Genomic DNA, 22764 nt, shown 5'->3' on the forward strand with positions numbered 1-22764 from the left:
GGGTTGCATTGTTGGAGGGACAGACATATTGGAGCAAATGGCTCTGTGCTTGAAGAGAGTAAAGAATATCTGCCACAGTTTAAGTAATTTATCCTGTTTTACTGATTAGTGCATCATTTAATCTCTCGCTGCTTTTTTTTTGCCTTTTGTATGCATAAAATTTGCACCTTTATAAACAATCAGCCATACTAGAATTGTTCAATAACTACTTATATGATAATTGCTGAACAGAGTAATAGTTTTTGTGTCCACGCATTTTACACAGTCAAGTTGGGTTTTTCCCTTCAGAATGGTCTACCCTTTATTTTGTAATGGACGATGATACATTGTGAAGATAATTAAACTTTTTTACAGATTTTGCTTAACTTGTAATGTTTTTGTATTACTAGTATCTGTTCTGAGTTCTTCTAGTTAGACTACCTGATATAGGAACTTGTATTGTGCCCACCTAACTGACCCTACCCAGAGTATCCTGTTCCAGTCTGAACTAATAAGCATCTTCGTTTAAGTTTATATTCTGCAAATATATGTTGTCTTGTGTTTTGTAGTGCATAATATATTCTTTTGGGAACTGCATCTTTATTTTCTATTCATTTACACTCCTTTTGTACTTAGTTTAATACTTGTAAATATTACCTTTTCAAGGTGGGGCATTTGTGTCTCGTTTTGGAGCTTACCTATGCTGTCAAAACTAATAAATATAAATATATTTTGATTGATAAGATTCGTCGTGGCATGCTCGTTTGGTTGCATGTAGGAATCAGTATCTCCTAGAGGCTAGGAAGTCGTATTTTCCTTGAAGTTCCAATTCCTAGGAAATGGTAAAGTTAATTTGGTTGATCATGGGAAGAAAAATTTCCCATGGAAAGTTTTAGTTACCTAGGTCTCCCCTAGGTAAGGAACTTCATTTTGTGGAGAGTAGAAGTTCTTAAGAAGTGCAACTTCCTACATCATTATCAACCAAATAACCTGACTATATCTTACTTCCTAGAAAGTTCTACTTCTCATGAATTATTATGTCAACCAAACAACCTCTAAATATTAAAAGTGTTTTTGAGTTGAAGAAAATAGTGCAGATCTGAAAAGATGGTTGAAGCCTTGTAAACTTGGCTATAGCTTAAAACTTTGTGAGCATTTCATCATTATGTTGAAGTGGGTTAACGTAAGAGGTGCTAATCCAATATGATCTTTAGATTTACAAAATATCAATATTCTTTGAAGATATTAATATGATTATCTCTTTAGTAGTGCTCTCTCGACTTTTGTACTACTTTTTGCTTTTGATCTGTTGGTGCTTTTTCCCAGTTTAAAATTTGACTCTGTAACTTAAGGGGTATTTATGCTGCAGCAAATAGTAGCTTTTTAAGGTTTTTACCTCTTCAACACTGCATTGTTTCGTCGTGTTCTGTTTGGCATCATCTTAAGGAAGATTTTAATATTTTAAGGATTTCTCATTAGTGCCCACATGACCCCCTGTGTCACTTTGTGCTTTTGACTGTCTTTTGTCTTTCATACTAGTCCTTTTTTTTTGTTGCTTTAGATTTGCACACCTTATATGGCACAAACAACACTACTACAAGATAAGGGTAAGAAAAAGGTCCAGTCCTACAGTGCAGATTGGTTTTAGAGTTTAGAAGACTTTCCAAGAAGGTTTATTTCCTTATCATAGTGTTACCTAATTTGTGTTTCGAAATGGGGTAAAAAAAATGTTATTCTTTAATCTTTACATAATGTTGTCATTATTAGCTAGCCAAATAGTCACATGACCGTTCTTAAATTTTAAAGCTCATATTAGGATCCTTGCCTTTTACTAGCAGCATGAAGAGAATTCATCTTTGTAATAAGCTAGTTTAGCTTAGTAGTTTCTCTTGTAATGATGGGTTACCCAAAATTTTTTAGTCCTACAACAATTTTCTTTTTAGGTGATTAAACTATGTCGGAATTTTGGACAAAGTTCATTAAACTATCCTTGATTTGTGACACTGTGTTTGTTCAGTGTAGCAGCCGAAATTGTATTTAAAGGTTAGATTAACACTCTAGTACACATTAGCATTTCCTCTCTCATCACATACATATATTACACTCTTAAAGCTCATCAATTTTTAAATCTAGCTATAAATTTTTGCTTGTTTAGCTCTTTGATAATATCCACACACCAACTCTCATTTTTATGTCTCTCACTTCACACTTGCATAGCTAAATCTCTTGGCAATCTGATCTGTGATTGGAGAACTGAATTATAATCATTTTCTAGCTGGCATATTCTAACAACTTTGACATTGGATCAACCAATGACATCAACTTCCTAATTTGCTGACGAAATTAAAATAAAAAAACTTCGACAAAAAAAATTCAAAGATTCTTCACTTTTTTAACTTCTAACTAGCAATTATTAGAGACATGATCTAATTCATGTGAATTGTTTTAGCATAGGATTAGTGATATTCTATAGATTTCCCATCAGCATTCCCCACACACCACTTTCTTTAGTGAAAAGCTTTGTTGCTTTCATATTGCTGTGATAATGTCTTATCCTCCTTTCACCTTAATATATATCTCTGTTCATCATCTATCTTGGGGAACACTTTGACTTGGGCAAACGAGATATGTTTCTCGTTAGCACAGCTATCTTAGCATGCATCACTTGGACATGGCTTTTGCTAGCTTTTCCATGTACAGTGCAGGCCTCATTCTCAAATCCATCCACCATGCTTACTGCTGCAAACACCACAAAGCCTGGATGCCCACGCATGTGTGGTAACTTGACGATCCCTTACCCTTTTGGCATTGGAAAAGATTGTGCCATGGGTGATGATTATGTCATAAAATGTATTACTGTAAATGGTACCACATATGCTGTGTATGTTGATGATTCTACAGCAGCTCTAGACATATCTGAGACTGAGTTGACACTAACAGCTACTCCAGCGGCTCAATCTTGCAACTCTGTTGGAACAACAGTTGAGAATCGGTATGGCAGCTTTCATGTCACAGGCAAACCTTATGCTCTGTCATCGACTGCCAATAAGTTTATTGTCACTGGTTGTCATCATTATGGATTAATTGAGGCACAAACAAGGGCTGGTCGGAAAGTTATTAGTTGTGTGGCCTTGTGTACGAAGGTGGAGGATTTACTTGACGAAACATGTTCTGGACTTGGTTGCTGTGAAGCTCATATTCCCAAGGGATTACAAGACTTCAATGCAAGTTTGGAAAAGATAGTGTATAACACAACTGTCTCATCTGGGAACTGCAGCTATGCCTTCATAGCTAAACACTCGAGCATCAACTTCCGTCGAGCTATTGATCTTCTGGACCCCAGATTTGCTTCTGGGGTGGAAGTCATGTCAGCTGTACTAGATTGGTTTATTGCTAATGCAACCTGCAGAGTTGCTCAGAGAAACTCAGCTACATATGCTTGCCAACAGAATACAAGTTGCATTGATCTTGATAAGGATCTCAATGTCCACGGATATCGCTGTAAATGTTTATCTGGGTATGAGGGTAATCCTTATCTCAGTCCAGGTTGTACAGGTTAGTGTCCTTACCCCTCATCCCTCCCTTTTTATTTGGTGCTATATAAATTTTAAGGTGGTTGATTCTTAACGAGATTCTATCCTGGTTTCTCAGACATTAACGAGTGCAAAGGATCTAGTAATCCTTGCTCTGGGATATGTATGAATACTCCAGGAAGCTATAAATGTCATTGCCCGAAAGGTTATCGCGGTGATGGCAGAAAAGATGGGACTGGTTGTCTGGACAAGAGCTTGTCACTAGCCTTTCCTCTTGGTAAGTACTCTCCTGAATCAACTCATTGATGATGCATGAAATGGGAATAGCTGATCCTGTTCACACAGCATGAGTGTTGACCCCAAAAGAGGAGCTTGTTTGCAGTAAAAAGCATTTAGAATCAAGTACCCTTCATCTCATTTTAACTGAATGAACTGGTTTTTGTTGATTCTACTGTATTTTACTTTTGCAGTGTATTGATTAAAACTGTTTTTTTACTGGTTAAAACTGAATTATTCTGAAAAAATGTGAAAACTGCTGACAAAAACTGAACAGGGTCTTAGTTGGAGAGAAATTCTGTCATAGTTATAGAATTTAGCAAATTTTCCTCTTTGGTAATGAATATTATTTAATCATAACTTATTAATGCTTTCAGGACTTGGCATAGGCTTGGGATCTATACTTTTCATCTTGGGTGGATATTGGCTTTTGATTGTAGCAAGGAGAAGAAAGAAGACTGTACAAAAGACTAAAAACTTTGAGCGGAATGGTGGTTTGCTATTGCAACAACAAATGTCATCTACAGATGGAATGGTAGAGACAACAAGAGTTTACACTGCAGATGAACTTGAGAAAGCTACTGATAACTACAACGAAGACAGAGTGCTCGGTCAGGGAGGCCAGGGTACAGTCTACAAAGGTATGTTAAGTGATGGAAACATTGTTGCTATAAAGAAATCCAAGATAGGAAGTAACAATCAGTTGCGTCAATTCATCAATGAGGTGGTTATATTATCACAAATCAACCACAGAAATATAGTCAAATTGTTGGGATGTTGTTTGGAGACAGAAGTTCCACTACTAGTTTATGAGTTTGTCCCAAATGGGACTCTTTCTATGCACATTCATGGTTCTAGGGAAGACTTCCCAATTACATGGGAAATGCGTTTGCAAATTGCTATAGATGTAGCAGGAGCGCTCACTTACTTGCATTCAGCATCCTCAAAGCCTATCTTTCATAGAGACATCAAAACCTCCAACATACTTCTTGATTTAAAATACAGAGCAAAGTTATCAGATTTTGGGACATCAAGAACGGTTGATGTGGATCAAACTCATTTAACCACTCGTGTTCAAGGTACATTTGGGTATTTAGATCCTGAATACTTCCGGTCCAATCAATTTACGGAAAAGAGTGATGTTTATGGCTTTGGAGTAGTTCTTGTGGAGCTTTTGACAGGGAAGAGAGCAATTATTCCCACTGAATCTCATAACGGGATGAGTCTTGTTTCTTGGTTTTTATCGGCTATTGAAAATTCCAACTTGTGTGACAATTTGGCTGCTCGAGTTGCAAATGAAGGTACGGAAGATACGATCCTTGCCGTTGCCTACCTTGCTAAAAGGTGTCTGAACATGGATGGGAAGCAAAGGCCAACAATGAGGGAAGTTGCTGTAGAGTTAGAGATGATCAGTCAACTTCATCATGCGCCTGTTTCAGCTCAAAAGAACCTCCCAAAGGTCAGTGTGAAGACATTAGCAGAGATTACAGATTGTCCAAGTGATTATCCTTTGCCTCCATACACATCTTGCACAGAAGAAGATTGGTCTTTGCCTTCGAACTGGTCTACAGCTTCTGCAATTCAACAATACACTTTCAATAAAAGCTCATGATGACACGTGGTCTGTTCTAAACTCCACTGTTAACACCTAGAATTTTTCGCTGTTTTCATATCAATTGTATTTCTAGTGATTATGTCACAACTAGAGAATCCATGCACTAGCTGAGCTGCTAAGTTTTGTTTGTTATTTTACTTTTTGGTTCATATGGTGTTCGATTGATCAGCAATTCTGCTCTGTGCTACTTGTATATGAAGTCTGAACTATTAATCCATTAGTATCATTTAAGAAGTTTTGTGCAAATTCTTCTGTTGTACTATGTACTGCATCTGATATTTGCTGTGGTTTTTTTGTCTCGTCTTTAATCTGTCTGGAAAAAGGGTCTTTATCTTTCAAATTTTGGTACTTGTGTGTCTCTTTGGAGCTTTCAATACCTTCACACAATTTTCATCAAGGGAAGGACATCCTTTCTGATAATATATATTGTGACAGAAAAGAAAGTTCATGCTGTCAGCTGTCTCCTAGTTTACTGCTTCTTTTGCTCCAATCTTTCTTACTAACTGCAGACTGCAGCATCTGCTGTGTATCTGACTTTTCAGCATGTTTTTCTCTAAACTTGAAATTGTAGCTCGAATATGGCGTGTTAGTCCGATTCCTAATTTGCTATTTTGGGTGGAAAAGAATGCCAAACCTTCAACCCTTAGCTAATAGAGTTAAATTGTTGGTTACAATCATAATTAATTTACTGAAGCTTAATTACAATGTCAACTATTGCTGGCCTTGGTACTCTTTTTTCTGACGACACTTTTCAATGCAAGGTGTTGAACTTGTAAAATGTCAATCTTATTTGTTTGTTTCCAGGTCATACTTTCCATCATCTGCAACATTTGGTTTTCTTCTGATGGAACAACACAATTAACCAAGTTCAAGGCAACATTCGGCCACAAAAGGGGCGATAGTTTTGTTAGACTGCTTCAACCGTGCAAGTTGTGTTGTAAGTTGTAATGAATTTTATAGTTGGCGTTAACTTTGTTACAGATTGTCACGACTTCTTACCTTGGCAACTTTTTTCTGCCATGTCCGATCTTTTGTCAAAATTCACCTAATTATACTTCCTGATTTATAATGTAGATAATGGAACCGATTATTAAGATAATTATTCATTCACCAACATGCTCGAATTATGATAGGTTGTATTTTGTTGGAAGAATACTTTTGAAAGTATAAGAAATACAAATGCAGTAAAAGGTCACATTGCATTGGTGCGGCCTGTTAATTCATCCATAATAAGCCCTTTCCTTGACAACATGAGTGAAATAAAACGCAGACTGGCTCCTTTTTTTTTTTCCTTGGATTCAATAGTAAACCAAAGCTATAAACTGTAAACATTACAAGTCTCTGTCACTTCTTGTATCCTGTATATAGGGAATCGTTACTACTGCTACTATTTGCAGATATCTGGATGAACTCGCGACGGACAGGATCCAAGGAAAAATGGAGCAAGAAAAGGTATACTTCTGATAATCCAGTGGTAGACTTTTGTAAATTTTCAAGTTGATACCTTTTTTAGAATTGACATTTTCACTAAAACCAAATAAACCATCATTTAGCCAATAAAAGCTGTTTTCTATAACTTAATATGTAATCGAAAGTAAACCTTGATAAGTTTTTGTAAAGCCAGAATGGTGGACCATGGGAATACATAACCACCATGACATGAGTCATTGATTCACACTTGTGCATTTACTTACAGTCTGAACACAGCATAAAGAGAGTAACACACACCATTTGGATTTTAATTGTTTGTATAATCAGTGCTCCATTGACTATTGTACTAATTGTTGCCTAAAACTTCTAGTGCTTTGTTGCCTAATTGCATCCAACCTACACCACCTTTAAACTGCATACGTTTCGTGCTTATCCATAACTGTTTTGTTAAGTGATATCCTGATAGTGCTTTGTTGCCTAATTGCATCAAATCTATGCAGATAATATTTGTGTTTGTTAAGCGTGATCCCCAAATTAGTACACGTCAATATCACGTAGAAAGCAAAAATATGCTATCTGCATTCCTCTCATGGACATGGCTGCTGCTAGCTTTCCCATGTATAGTGCAATCCCTGCAACCAGCCACCATGCTCACGGCTAAAAATACCACAAAAGACGGTTGTCAGTCCAAGTGCAGGAACATGGTAATCCCTTATCCTTTTGGTATAGGGAAAGACTGTGCCATGGGAGATGAATATATCGTAAGATGTATCACCAAAAATGGTACCACCTACACAGCTTATTGGAACGAGTACTCTGTGATTCTAGATATATCTGAGACACAGTTGACAATGGAATCCCTTCCTGTTGCTCAATCATGTGACAGTGCAGGAAAAGCAGTTGCTACTAATAAGTATCAGGGTGCTCATATTGTAGGCAAACCCTTAGCATTATCAGCAACGGCCAACAAGTTTATAGTTATTGGTTGTCATCATTATGGACTGATTGATGCACAAACAAGGGCAGGCCAGAAAATTTTCAGTTGTGTTGCTTTGTGTACTAAGGAGGAGGATTTGCTTGACAACACATGCTCTGGACTTGGCTGCTGTGAGGCTCCTATTCCTAAGGGCTTACAGTACTTTAATGCAAGTTTGGAAAAGATAGTATACAACACTAGTATGTCATCAGGGAATTGCAGTTATGCCTTCATAGCAAAACGCTCGAGCATCAACTTCATTCGAGCTATTGATGTTCAGAGCCCTGCATTTGCTTCCAGGACAGAAGTCATGCCATCTGTACTAGACTGGTTTGTTGCAAATGCAACATGCAGAGACGCTCAGAAGAACTCGACTGTATATGCATGCCAACAGAATACAACTTGCATTGATCTTGATCAAGATTTAGACGTCTATGGTTATCGCTGTAAATGTGCTCAAGGATATGAGGGCAATCCTTATCTTTCTCCAGGTTGTACAGGTTAGTCTCCTCCCCTGTCTCCCCCCCCCCCCCATCCTCCAGTTGGTGGTAAAAGTATACAATGAAAAGTTTGCCTCCTTTCCTAGATTTCAATGAGTGCAAAGGACGAAGCAATCCTTGCTCTGGCATCTGTGTAAATACCCCAGGGAGCTACGAATGTCATTGCCCAAAAGGTTATCAAGGCGATGGCAGGAAAAATGGGACAGGTTGTCTGGCTAAGAGTTCTAAGTTTGCCTTCCCTCTTGGTAAGGTTTTTCCCCCTCTTGGAAATTACTTATTAATGGAACACATATCACTGAGTTTGATCATATTCCTCATAGTGGTGAACCTAAAAGAAGAAGTAGATAACAGCGTTGAAATCTTTTAAAGTCCTCTCCACATCAAAATTATTATTTGATAGTCTATTATCGGTGCATTTCAGGACTTGGCATAGGCTCGGGAACTATACTTTTCATCTTGAGTGGATATTGGCTTTTAATTGTAGCAAGGAAAAGAAAGAAGATTGTACAAAAGGCTAAAAACTTTGAGCGAAATGGTGGTTTACTATTACAACAACAATTGTCATCTACAGATGGCATGGTAGAGACGAGAATAATTTATACTGCAGATGAACTAGAGAAAGCTACTGATAACTACAATGAAGACAGAGTGCTTGGTCAGGGAGGCCAGGGTACAGTCTACAAAGGTATGTTAAGTGATGGGAACATTGTTGCTATAAAGAAATCCAAGATAGGAAGTAACAATCAGTTGAGTCAATTCATCAATGAGGTGGTTATATTATCACAAATCAACCATAGAAATATAGTCAAATTGTTAGGATGTTGTTTGGAAACAGAAGTTCCACTACTAGTGTATGAGTTTGTCCCAAACGGGACTCTTTCTATGCATATTCATGATTCTAGGGAAGACTTCCCAATTACATGGGAAATGCGTTTGCAAATTGCTATAGATGTTGCAGGAGCTCTCACTTACTTGCATTCAGCATCCTCAAAGCCTATTTTTCATAGAGATGTCAAAACCTCAAACATACTTCTTGATCTAAAATATAGAGCAAAGTTATCAGATTTTGGGACATCAAGAACAGTTGATGTTGATCAAACTCATTTAACCACTCGTGTTCAAGGTACATTTGGGTATTTAGATCCTGAATATTTTCGATCAAACCAATTTACTGAAAAGAGCGATGTTTATGGCTTTGGAGTAGTTCTTGTAGAGCTTTTGACAGGGAAGAGCGCAATCTTTTCTACTGAATCTCATAATGGACAAAGTCTTGTGTTGTGGTTTCTATCATCTATGGAAAAATCCAAGTTGTCTGATATCTTGGCTGCTCGAGTTGTAAACAAGGGTAAGGAAGAAACTATCCTTGCTGTCGCGGACCTTGCTAAAAGGTGTCTGAACATGGACGGGAAGCAGAGGCCAACAATGAGAGAAGTTGCTATAGAGTTGGAGGTGATCAGTCAACTTCATCATTTGCCGGTTTCAGTTCAGACGAATTTGGCAGAGGTCGGTGAGAGGACATTAACCAAGATTAAAAGCAGTCCAAGTGAAAGCCTTTTGCCTGCAGAAACATCTTTCATGGAAGAAGATTGGCCGTTTCGTTCAATCTGGTCGAAATCTTCTAGAATTTAACACTGTAACTCATAATCTGGCATGATATTTTCTGAACTCTGAATGACACCTATAGTTTTCTGTGCTCTTATTAGTTATTACTTGCAGTTATATGGATCATTAGACCAGCAGAGGATGATACATGATCTACCTATCTTCGAGTTCGGTTAGCTTTGGCTGTGGCTTGCACCAATCATTGTGGTGTGAGATAGATTAGCTTTTTTTTACATGTAGGGATGCAATCCTTGTGTCTGACTTATGTGCATTATAACTCACAATATATGATCTGCAATATTTTGGTGGTTGTACTTTGTACTGCCATTTTTATTTGCTATTTTCTATAATCCCTTAAAAGTTGTCGCCAACTTTTTCTTTTGTGAAAAGGGTAAGCCGCATATTATATAGTCATATTAAAACGAGTTTTACAGTCCGCAATATAAGCCGTGTTACAACAACTAGGAGGGAAAGTTGTAGCCAACTTAGTACCTACCATCTTCCCAAAGTGAAGCATATTGATTTGACTTACCCAGATAATCTAAGTTGGTCACTGATTAGTTATCTCTTTGTAGAGCTTCTCATGTACCTAAATTCCAGACATAATATTCACAATATTCAGTATGGCCTCTTTAATTCTTAGTTACTTTTTTATTATCAATACATTAATGAAGTGGGAATGGGAACAAAAAGGAGGAAGAGGGCTAAGAAGGATTTAATAGAACTTTGATTAATTATCAAAATAAAATAAAATTTGGGTACTACATTAAGAATATGTTCAATTTGTAAGATTTTTTTTTTATCTAATCAGATCAAATCTGAATTTTTCAGTATCAATTCTGAACTTGTTGTAGCTGTTTTTTTTCTTAGAATTTTCTCATTTTTTTTCTAAATTTTTTTGTCTGATCTGATTCGATCTATTTTTTTTTTATTGTATGTGAAATGAAAACTAAAGTGTATACATAAGTTTATTTTTTGTTAAAAAAAAAAAAAAAAAATAGACTGGAGTCGACACAAGAATACAACAATAATGATGATGATCAATTGATGATATAAAATTTTCACAATGTTACAATCATGTAGCAGGGAGAAAATTAAGTCTTGTTATTCAAGCATGTAGAAGTGTGGAAAATGTGTTAGGTTTGCAGTCATTGCACAGCAGAAAAAAACAACGTTGATATATTTAGATAATTAGATGTACTATGTACATTGTGCACCACGAAAAAACAACTTCGTACCGGCACTAATAAGAAACGACAACATGTATACCTGTACAGATGTAAACTGTATCACTATCAACATTAAGATTTACGAAAAAGTCGATAAAAGCAAGGGACTTTTTTTTGGGAACGAGTGAAATTAAATTGAAGTGAACTAATTGAAATTAAACTGAACTTAACTGAATTAAATTAAGAGAAATTAAATTGTAGAGAGTAATTAAAGTGAATTGAACTGAAACTAAAGTTCGATACCTCAAGTCATATACTAAAGTCTTAACCACTAGGCTAAGTTGTATTTAGTGTTATTATCATAAAGTATTATATTAATAATGATGATGATCAATTAATGATATAAAATTTTCACAATGTTACAATCATGCTATTCAAGCATGTAGAAGTGTGGAAAATGTGTTAGATTTGCAGTCATTGCACAGCAGAAAAAAACAACGTTGATATATTTAGATAATTAGATGTACTATGTACATTGTGCACCACGAAAAAACAACTTCGTACCGGCACTAATAAGAAACGACAACATGCATACCTGTACAGATGTAAACTGTATCACTATCAACATTAAGATTTACGAAAAAGTCGATAAAAGCAAGGGACTTTTTTTTTGGGAACGAGTGAAATTAAATTGAAGTGAACTAATTGAAATTAAACTGAACTTAACTGAATTAAATTAAGAGAAATTAAATTGTAGAGAGTAATTAAAGTGAATTGAACTGAAACTAAAGTTCGATACCTCAAGTACATATACTAAAGTCTTAACCACTAGGCTAAGTTGTATTTAGTGTTATTATCATAAAGTATTATATTAATAATGATGATGATCAATTAATGATATAAAATTTTCACAATGTTACAATCATGCTATTCAAGCATGTAGAAGTGTGGAAAATGTGTTAGATTTGCAGTCATTGCACAGCAGAAAAAAACAACGTTGATATATTTAGATAATTAGATGTACTATGTACATTGTGCACCACGAAAAAACAACTTCGTACCGGCACTAATAAGAAACGACAACATGCATACCTGTACAGATGTAAACTGTATCACTATCAACATTAAGATTTACGAAAAAGTCGATAAAAGCAAGGGACTTTTTTTTTGGGAACGAGTGAAATTAAATTGAAGTGAACTAATTGAAATTAAACTGAACTTAACTGAATTAAATTAAGAGAAATTAAATTGTAGAGAGTAATTAAAGTGAATTGAACTGAAACTAAAGTTTGATACCTCAAGTACATATACTAAAGTCTTAACCACTAGGCTAAGTTGTATTTAGTGTTATTATCATAAAGTATTATATTAATAATGATGATGATCAATTAATGATATAAAATTTTCACAATGTTACAATCATGCTATTCAAGCATGTAGAAGTGTGGAAAATGTGTTAGATTTGCAGTCATTGCACAGCAGAAAAAACAACGTTGATTTATTTAGATAATTAGATGTACTATGTACATTGTGCACCACGAAAAAACAACTTCGTACCGGCACTAATAAGAAACGACAACATGCATACCTGTACAGATGTAAACTGTATCACTATCAACATTAAGATTTACGAAAAAGTCGATAAAAGCAAGGGACTTTTTTTTTGGGAACGAGTGAAATTAAATTGAAGTGAACTAATTGAAATTAAACTGAACTTAACTGAATTAAATTAAGAGAAATTAAATTGTAGAGAGTAATTAAAGTGAATTGAACTGAAACTAAAGTTCGATACCTCAAGTACATATACTAAAGTCTTAACCACTAGGCTAAGTTGTATTTAGTGTTATTATCATAAAGTATTATATTAATAAATGAATTTTTTTTCTTACCCGGGGCATAGCCCGGGCCTAATAACTAGTTAACCAAGATTAAAAGCAATCCAAGTGAAATCCTTTGGCCTGCAGAAACATCTTTCATAGAAGAAGATTGGTCGTTTCGTTCAAGCTGGTCAAAATCTTCTAGAATTTAACAATGAACTCATAATAATTTCTGAACTCTGAATGACACCTATAGTTTTCTGTGCTCTTATTAGTTATTACTTGCAGTTATATGGATTATTAGACCAGCAGGGGATGATACATACATGATCTACCTATCTTCGAGTTCGGTTAGCTTTGGTTGTGGCTTGCACCAATTGACGCAAAATCGTAGTTTTCTTGCCCGGTCGACCGGGTGGTTTCGAGAGCTCTTTCACCATACAAGCCAAACAGCCCGGCCAACCGGGTGAGAAAGAGGCCAAATTTGCTTACACCCCCGACCGGGGAGGCTTGCTCGGTTGACCGGGCGAAATTGTTCCTTTGCTCGTAAGTTCAAGACAACGTCGCCCGACTGGCCAGTTTTTCGGGAAAATTAATTTTTGCCTTTTTTAGATGGTTTTGTAAAAACTATAAATAGGTTTTTAGTATTTTTGATTAGGGCATCTATTACTCAGCGTTTTTAGGTTCAAACACTTAGTTTTCTCTCTCTACTTTAGTATTAAATCTTGAAGATTATAAAGATTGTTGATTTCGTTTTCATTGCTCTTCAATCATTCGGTATTCTTCTTTACTTTGATGAATTCTGATATTTGCATTATATTTATTGAGTTTATTATTATCAAGAGTGAATAGTCTTTCTCTAGGGCTTAGTGAGGGAAGCCATGTTTATACCTATTTGATTGTGGTTTATATTCTTCGACATTTGAATTGAATTAGAGTAATTCCTTATTGATTTGTTATGTTTGTTTAATTCATGTAATTGCGCAATATCATGAGTTATGTTTAGTTAATAGGAGTTGGAATCGAAAGATCATACTCATTATAGAGGCTTGTTACAATAGGTAGGTCTGATTATGTTGAGTGACCGTACTAGCATATGTTGATCTAAGAGTTGTTAAGACCCGACCGTAGGATTAACGAAATATTCTAATTATTCGAACTTCAATCCAAGTATTGTTGAACTATATTGTAGTGATTAGATTGGTATAAACATGATGGACCGATCGATTGCCCTAGGTTTTTAATTATTTGATAAACTTCCATCCTTTTGTGCTCTAGTTTATTCTAGTTTAGTTATTAATTATTCAATCAAATTCTTTTCTTGAAGTAGTTAAAAAATTGAGCACAAATCTATAGAACTCCCCTCCTTGTGGATCGATCCGTATTTGCCAGTTCTTCTAAACAGACACCGTGCACTTGCCGTATATATTTTAAAACTCATCAACAACGCTACATCGATCCTTGATCTTCTTGAAAGAATGGGCATGCTCGATACAAAACTGGTACCTACTCTTATAAGGCTATACTCCCTAATTAACATCTCACAGCAAACTCTGGAGTTCCTCTTGACGAGCCTAAGGATTATCGTTTTGCAGTGGTCAGCCTTCAGTAACTTACTCTCACTCGGCCACACGTGGCTTATGCCGTCAACAAACTCTCTCAATTTATGCATTGTCCAACATCTGATCATTGGGATGCCCTCAAGCAGTTACTTCGGTACTTAAATGGTACACTTGATAAGGGTATTAACATCTTTCAAGATTCCCCATCTACTCTTCATGCCTTTTCCAATGCAGATTGGGCAGGCGATCGTGATGATTATATTTCTACTATGGGCCTGTGATCTTCCTTGGTCGAAATCCTGTTACTTGGTGCTCAAAGAAGCATCTGTCTATTGCCAAATCCTCTACCGAGGCCGAATATCGTATTGTTTCTTCTACGTGCCTATAGTGAACTTATATGGGTTTACAACCTCCTCATTGAAATGGGTGTTCGTTTATCTAATATTTCGGTTATTTTTTGTGACAAACTTTGTGCTACCTGTCTTAGTGCTAATCCCATCTTTCATTCCAAGATGAAGCATATAGCCATTGTATTTTATTTTATTCGTGAGCAAATTCAAAATGGTAAGTTATGGGTAACTCATGTCCCCATATCAATGATCAAGTTGTGATTTTCTCACTAAACCTCTTTTTTGTCCCCGGGTGGATGCTCTATTACTCAAGATCAGACTTTCGAATTCCCCGTCCATCTTGCGGGGGCATATAGGAAATTGTATCAAGTAATTAATCCTTTTGATATGATTATCGATATTATTGTTCATATTACTTTGTAAATCATCTTTAATTTGTACCTCTCTTTATTATCTTTCTTATCTCCTTCCTTGTATATGATATTCTCTAGGATACTTTGTTGTCTTTTCCTAGTCTAGCTACTGCTCTTGTATTATATATAGTTGATGTACCACAGTTAAATGAATATATTGTCACTCACTTTCTCAACTACAAACTAGCTAGTATCCCCAATGAACCATATTTTGTTTATGCAAGTCCAAACACCAACACCAACACCAACTATATTTTCACCCCTCTCCAAAGGTCCTGGTTACGGTCACAAAATCTTCCCTAGGCCAAATATGTCCACAGCCACCGCCACGCCCGAAACACTAAGCTCTCCGACGGTAGACAGTCGTCGTACTGCCAATTATAAACCCAACATCTGGAATTCTGAGTTCCTTGAGTCTCTAAAGAGGGATCAAATGGATGTGCAGGTAGTTTTCAATGTATTACTTTGGAATGTATATACTACACATAATATTGTTACTATGTAGTAGTAGCTTTATTTGATTATACACAAGTAACATAACTTTAACACTTAGTTACTCTATACTACTATACTAGCTAGAATTCTTTATTTACTTTCTCCGTTCAATTTACTCGTGACACTCTTAAAATTACGGACTCCTAGACAATTTTTAGAGAGGAGATAAAGAGAAAGAAAAGGGTCTCATGTGATAGGAGAGAGATAGAGAGATGTTATTACCCAAAATGAAAGTATCACAACTAAATTGAAATTTCCTAAAATAAAAAGTGTCACAACTAAATTGAAACGGAGAAAGTATGATTTTATTACTAGATCACGATTTTCCTAAGCGTGATGTGGACTAGCTCAAATAGCAAGTATAGTTACCATGGTTTTACTTGTATGAGCTGTATCTAATCTAGGATGCAAAAGCCTTGAAATATTTTACATCGACTTAAATGACCACATAAACTCCACAGGAGTTATGCTTCCTTCGTTTTTTAATGAGTGACATGTTTTTCTTTTAGGTAAGGTAAATGTTACAATAAGTAACACATTGCTTAAAGTGGTAAGATATATTTCTCATTTATTACATCTTTGCTACCATTTAATTATTTTACCTACTTACCTTATCCAATACTTAATTTTAATTGGTTAAACAAGTGGTCTCAATAATTATCAAAAAAAAAAAAAAAAAAAAAAAAACAAGTGGTCTCAATTTTCTTTTTCTAGCAGACTTTTAGGTATTGCCCATTTTCTCTGTGTGTCATTTATTAAACAACGGAGGAAGTATTAGAAAAAAAATTTAGAATATGTATGTTTCAAAATGGACATTTTATACACTTGTTTTTTGAGCTTATTCCTTAACTTTATATTATGTAGGACAAGTATGAGAAAATAGATAAAGAAACACTAAGTTTTGAGGTGAAGAATATGATGGCTGATGAAGATTTGGAACTCATGGTGGTTTTCCAGCTAATTGATAGCATCCAAAGATTAGGTCTTGGAATTGATTTTGACAGTGATATTAAGAGGTCACTAAGAAGAATTGCATGCAACTTTGGTGATTTGAAACTGCATCTCCATGCTACTGCTCTTGGGTTCAGACTTCTTAGGCAAAATGGAAATATGGTTTCTCAAGGTATTTCCTTTCTTAGCTTGAAACACAATAATAAATAGTTAATATTATTGCCTCAAAATAAAACTATTAAAAAGTAAGTTTTTCACACGGACTCCACAACTTTAATTTGTCTGTTAAGTTCGAACGGCTGACATATCCATTCATCACACAATTAACGATATTCGGGAATTAGGCAGAGGATTCCTTGGGTGCAACGTTACAAAAGGTTCACATGGAGAATGTTCACTTAGCTCATGAGCTCGCAAATGCCATCTGAATGGCTTCCCCTTCCTTTTATACCTTTTAGTTTTTATGGTTGTAAATTTTCGCAACGTCAAAAGAAAAATATCCTTAAATGTTGGGGTTGTTTATCCCAAATCTCACAGCAAAAAAAGAATTTCTTTAAATAAGAAAAGAATAGTTTTTTTATAAATGAGAACATACTCCATTAGTATGAGGTCTATTGAAAAGTATATAACGACTTTTAATTTGCAACACATACATGCATGTCTTGGGGTCCATAATAAGAAGGCTCCAATCTTGTCTTGGACCTTGATCATGTCAAATCACAAATGCACATCATTATTGGCGATGTCATAAATTTATTTTTTCTTTTATTTATGTTTATTTATTCCTTCACATATACTCATCAATAAATCCTCTAGTTTCACATACTAAAATTACTTCATATACGAAAAACAAAAAAACTTAATTGAGCAGGTGAAAAATGATACTCCCTCCGTTTCATTTTAATTTACACACTTACACTTTTCACGCATGCCAATGTAAAACTTTAAGGACATATATCTTTAGTTTTGTAATTGTAAAAATTATAAAAAGTACATATTAATAAAATACATACTAAGGCGAATCTAACAAGATCTCACATGACTATGTTTTTATTCACGTATAAATCACAAACGAGGGTCAAAGTCCAATTCGTGAATAGTGTAAAATGTCAAAGTGTGTAGATTAATATGAAACGGATGGAGTATATCTCTAATACACAACATGAATATGATCATCGTAGAGTTGACTACAATCAATATCTACCTGCAAAAATGCAAAGCCATCCAAAATACCTTCCCACGTCAAGTTAGGAGTGGTGGAATACGAGTTTGTCTTTAGGAGGCAAAATAGTAATTGTTTCGATTGTAATAATTAGGTCTTTTCTCTATATCTATGTTTTTCAAATTTATACCATAATTCTAGATGTCATATGGATAATTATTAATAATATTACTTTTCCCCATAGAAAAAAGTTTATAAGTAGTGGTCTGAGTTGATTATTCATTAAGTAGAAGTACCAATGTTGTCAATTCTCTTAGAAGAAAAGTATCCATGTTCAATAATTATCAAGAATTAACGACTTTATCCCTTCAAAAAAAAAAAAAAAAAAGAATTAACGACTTTACCTCTATTTGGAGAAGTATTTTAGTTACCTTAAATGATAAATTGTTAACAAATTTTAGGTGCTAAAATCATTCCTAGTGTTATTGGAGAGTACGTAAAATAATATTTCAGGTGGTTAAAATGACATAAATGATAAGTTAAAATTTTAACCTTTACAAAATAAGGTGAGTAAAATTTTGGAAAAGTCTTTTTAAAATTTTAATATTAGCTAATTTTGCCAAACTAATTTATCAGCTTAAGCAACTAATTTTGCCAAACAGTCAAGTTAATTAGATACCTTATCAATTTCATCATCTTATCAGTTTTAGTTAACTTATAAGTTTTAGTTTATTCACCCTAGATATACGGTATATACCATATATATATATCTTATTAAGGAATCATTCCAAAAAATTTGTGTTTATAGTAGGCCTTTTATTCTAATTTATATGGTAACGAGCCACTTGTTGGTTTACTTTTCGCTAAAGTAATTGTGCATTTAGCCAATACAATTATGATTTTGTTAATTTCCTTGGATGTATGTTTTTGGCTTTCTTATACTTCACAGATGTATTTAAGCAATTTATGAGTGAAGAGGGCAAGTTCAAGCTTTCATTATGCAATGACATCGATGGGATGATAAGTTTGTATGAAGCTTCATACGTTGCATACGAAGAAGAGCATCTTTTAGAGGAAGCCAAAGCTTTCACTTCAAAGCATTTAGCTCATCTTTGCTTAAATGAGCACAAACTCATTGCAAATCAAGTGAATCGCACATTAGACCTTCCATTACGATACAGAATGCCAAGACTCGAAGCTAGACACTACATCGAGGCATCCTCTACCAAGAACGATTCTAACACAAAAGTTGTGGCATTGTGTGAACTTGCTAAGCTCGACTTTAATATGACACAATTGATCTATCAAGAGGACCTCCAAGATATGACAAGGTAGTACTCCCTCTGTTTTTTTTTTTTTTTTACCTTTCTCACTTTCCTTTGCGCATCTCTCAATGCGCATCTTTGTAGGGTGGTAAAAACTGACCCAACCTGATAACCCGACCTGAAAATTCCGAGTTTGGGTTGAGATTTTCGACCTGAAAAAATGGGTCGACCCAACCTAACCTGAAAATATAATGGGTTAGGTTCAGGTTGACCTTTTAAACCTAAAAATAACCCGAAATTGCCTGATTTAAAAATAACTTATTATGTTAGGTTAGCCCTTAGCCGGTTAACGTTATAATATTGGGCCAAGCCCAACTCACTTTAACCTGAAAATTCCGGCTTTGAATGTTGAAACTTAAACATGTTACATGTACATTACTTTTCTGAATTAATTTGGCAGTTTTTTGATCATTGGATATTTAGATTTTTATTTCAGGTCATTTTGGGTTGATTTCAGGTCAACTCGAAAAATATAAGGTCGTGTTTAGGTTGAGGTTTTCAACCTGAAATATAAATAAGGTCGGGTTGGGGTCAAGGGTAAGTAACCTGAAATACAAATCAGGTCAACCTGAAACTGACCCAACCCAACCTGATTATCAGCCCTACATCTTTGAACTTAGATATCTTTCATTATATATTAGTAAAAATTATAACGACTGAATATTAATAATGTAATAATTGAGAAGAATCAAATAAGTTCCCACATACATGACTATATTTTTTTTTTATAAATTGAAATTTTGAGAAGATTCTCTGTAATTATGAACAGTGTCAAGATTATAAGTGAGAACAATAAAAAAAACAAGAGTACAGGTTAATCTGCATTTTATGATAATTTTCTTAGAAGTATATAATTAACATGCATCATCTAATATGAAATTGTAATATGTAACGTTGTATCTCAACTTCTAAGTATACTATAGGCTTGTTCAAATAACTAAAATTACTTTGAATTTGAAGGTGGTGGAAGGAGCTAGGTTTATCAAATAAGTTGAGCTTTGCAAGGGACAGACTTATGGAATGTTTCTTTTGGGGCACTGGCACAACACCTAGAGCTGAACTTAGCTACTGCCGCAAAGCATTAACCAAAGTTTGCAAATTCATTACTATTATTGATGACATCTATGATGTTTATGGTCACATGCATGAGCTAGAACTTTTCACCAATGCCGTCGAGAGGTTTGTGACATAACATGCATGAGCTAGAACTTCGTACATGTCTCTTTTAATTTGTATCATAACAATGCATATCAATCGAGCTAGATGCTTCCGTTAAAGTTTAGGTTCATTCGTTATCGTTTTCTATTTTCAGTCTTCAGTTTTTTGGAAATTAAAAATTAAAAAATAGCAAATCAGAAAAAGTGGTTTTCACTATTTAGTTGTCAGTTTCCAGAATTATCATGTTTCCAATAAATTTGACTTATTTTTTATTCATTGTAGTACATACATCATATGAGTTTGAAAAATAAAAAACCAAAAACAGAAAACCACAGTAATACCGAACGGTCTCTAGCTAATCGATTATATTGCTATGATTTTGTGCAGATGGGATGTTAATGTTGTTGACGATCTTCCATACTACATGAAATTAACCTTCCTTGCTTTATACAACACTGTTAACGAGATAGGGTATGAAGTTCTCAAGCAAAAGGGTTACAATTGCGTTCCTTTCCTTAAAAAGGCGGTAAGCATGTTGCATCTATAAGTCGATTTCTACTTCTCTTTGCCAATGGAACAAGCTATGTACTTAAGATAATTTCGTTAATTCATAGTTAGGCTTTGTTTGATAGTGCGTAAAACATTTTCCCATAAAACTATTTTCCTCTATTTTCAGTTTTACATTGTTTGGTTGATAAAAGAGTGTAAAATAATTTTTCCTTGGGTAGAATTACTCTCCCGAGGATGGAAAACCATTTTCCTTTCAAAATAAAGGGAAAATTGTTTTCCTTGTCTTTCTTGTACACTCTTCTTACTTTCTCTTTCATTTACTTTCATTTCATCATTTTTCTTACATGAAATCAAACAAAAGAAAACTAATTTTGGAATTGTATTTTCTATTGTAAATTGTTTTCCATGAAAATCATTTTACATTAAAAATGTTTTACGCCCTACCAAACAGATCAGCCTTAATGTGTACTAAAGGCGACTAAATTGGACGATTAATGTAGTGGGAAGATGTGCTGAAATCATTTTTGGTAGAAGCTAAGTGGTGCCACTATAAACAAACTCCAACATTTGAGGAATACATCAACAATGGATGGGTTTCAGCCTCAGGGGTTGTTGCATTGACGCATGCATTTTTTTTTGTAAGCCAAGATATTACACCTGAGGCTCTTGATTGCTTTAAAAACAACCATGACATTTTACGTTTGCCTTCCATGGTCTTCCGTTTATCCAATGATCTTGCCACTTACGAGGTACTTTTACACATACATTACAAGCGAAGTGTGTCATATATACTACTCCCTCCGTCCCATATTAGTTGCTACATTTTGACCGTAGGCATCCATTATTCACGTCATAACTTTAACTATCTTTTACTCCATATACATAAGAGAAAACATAGTCATATTAAATCTTATTTGATTCGTCACAATTTGTATTTTCCAAATATATAATTTTTTCATGTATGTAACTCAAGATATTGGTGTTTGAAGTTGCATCTCGTAAACTGTGAAAAAGCAAATGTAGCAACTAATTTGGGACGGAGGTCGGAGGGAGTACTTGTATAAGTTATTAACACCACCAAAGAAACTACCACTATTATTGCTAAGTTGTTTGATTGCTTGAATTTGGTGTAGGATGAAATTGAAAGAGGAGAAACAGCAAATGCAATATCTTGTTATGCAAAGAAAGCAGGTGTATCACTCGAAGATTCACGTGAACACATAAGCAAGATGATCGATGAGAGTTGGAAAAGGCTCAATGAAATTCAAGTTGATAATAAAACTCCCTTTTCAGATGATTTTATAGAAACTGCCTTAAACCTGGCTCGCACATCTCAATGTGCGTATCAACAAGGAGATGGTCATGGATCACCAGAACTTATTAAGAAACATATCCTTTCAATATTTGTTGATCCCATCAAATAATTAAATTAACCGAATAGTCAATTTTTTGAACTGAAAACTGGATCGATTTGTATTTGATTTGGACAAGTTCTTAAACACACCTAATACTACACAAATCCTAGAGGTAAGTGTTAGGGGTAGAAATATTTGCAATTGATACCACTTGGAATAACTTCTCCAATAATAATATGTATATATTGGACTAAAATAAGAAATTGTGATATTTTATTTTGAATTTTTTGTAAAAAAAAAAAGGTTAAAGAATCAAGTTTACTAGAATTGTGTTTTCAATCCTAAGTATTTTGTCAAAAGATATGAATATGAAATTCAGACTATATAAAAGGAGCTGCATATGAAATTCAAAAAATAAATTATCTACATCTTTAATTATATATTAGTAAAAATTATGAAAATATGATATTCTTAAAAAGTACTATAATTTTTCTTTTATATTGAGAAGTATATAGAAGATAATTAATATTTATGAAAATGCCAAATTTTTTTTGATCTATATGAACCACGAAGGCGGTACAAAGT

General features: G+C 34.6%; 3 protein-coding genes across 4 annotated transcripts; all 3 read left to right on the forward strand.

Moving 5' to 3' along the window:
- Positions 1-245: 245 nt before the first annotated feature.
- Positions 246-5649, forward strand: LOC104890252 (wall-associated receptor kinase-like 6). Its single transcript, XM_010675666.4, has 3 exons — positions 246-3534; positions 3631-3789; positions 4166-5649. Exons 1-3 carry the CDS (start codon positions 2607-2609, stop codon positions 5398-5400), a joined length of 2322 nt encoding a protein of 773 aa, XP_010673968.3. The 5' UTR covers positions 246-2606; the 3' UTR covers positions 5401-5649.
- A 558-nt stretch (positions 5650-6207) lies between these two features.
- On the forward strand, positions 6208-10262 carry LOC104890253 (wall-associated receptor kinase-like 1). 2 transcript variants are annotated; one of them, XM_010675667.3, is made up of 5 exons: positions 6208-6340; positions 6801-6855; positions 7335-8310; positions 8397-8555; positions 8732-10262. In XM_010675667.3, exons 2-5 carry the CDS (start codon positions 6841-6843, stop codon positions 9937-9939), a joined length of 2358 nt encoding a protein of 785 aa, XP_010673969.1. In that variant the 5' UTR covers positions 6208-6340; positions 6801-6840; the 3' UTR covers positions 9940-10262. The 2 variants fall into 2 exon arrangements, with proteins under 2 accessions (XP_010673969.1, XP_048499532.1); XM_048643575.1 differs by lacking the exon at positions 6801-6855 and having other exon boundaries at positions 6215-6340.
- A 5130-nt stretch (positions 10263-15392) lies between these two features.
- LOC104890251 (tricyclene synthase TPS4, chloroplastic) lies at positions 15393-22463 on the forward strand. The gene is made up of 7 exons (XM_010675665.4): positions 15393-15668; positions 16583-16841; positions 18781-19162; positions 20117-20335; positions 20702-20840; positions 21325-21573; positions 21958-22463. The coding sequence occupies exons 1-7, from the start codon at positions 15423-15425 to the stop codon at positions 22246-22248; spliced, it is 1785 nt and encodes a 594-aa protein (XP_010673967.1). The 5' UTR covers positions 15393-15422; the 3' UTR covers positions 22249-22463.
- The last annotated feature ends 301 nt before the right edge of the window (positions 22464-22764 follow it).

The sequence above is a fragment of the Beta vulgaris genome, chromosome 4, assembly GCF_026745355.1.
Source record: "Beta vulgaris subsp. vulgaris cultivar EL10 chromosome 4, EL10.2, whole genome shotgun sequence".
In the NCBI taxonomy this organism is placed as follows: domain Eukaryota; kingdom Viridiplantae; phylum Streptophyta; class Magnoliopsida; order Caryophyllales; family Amaranthaceae; genus Beta; species Beta vulgaris.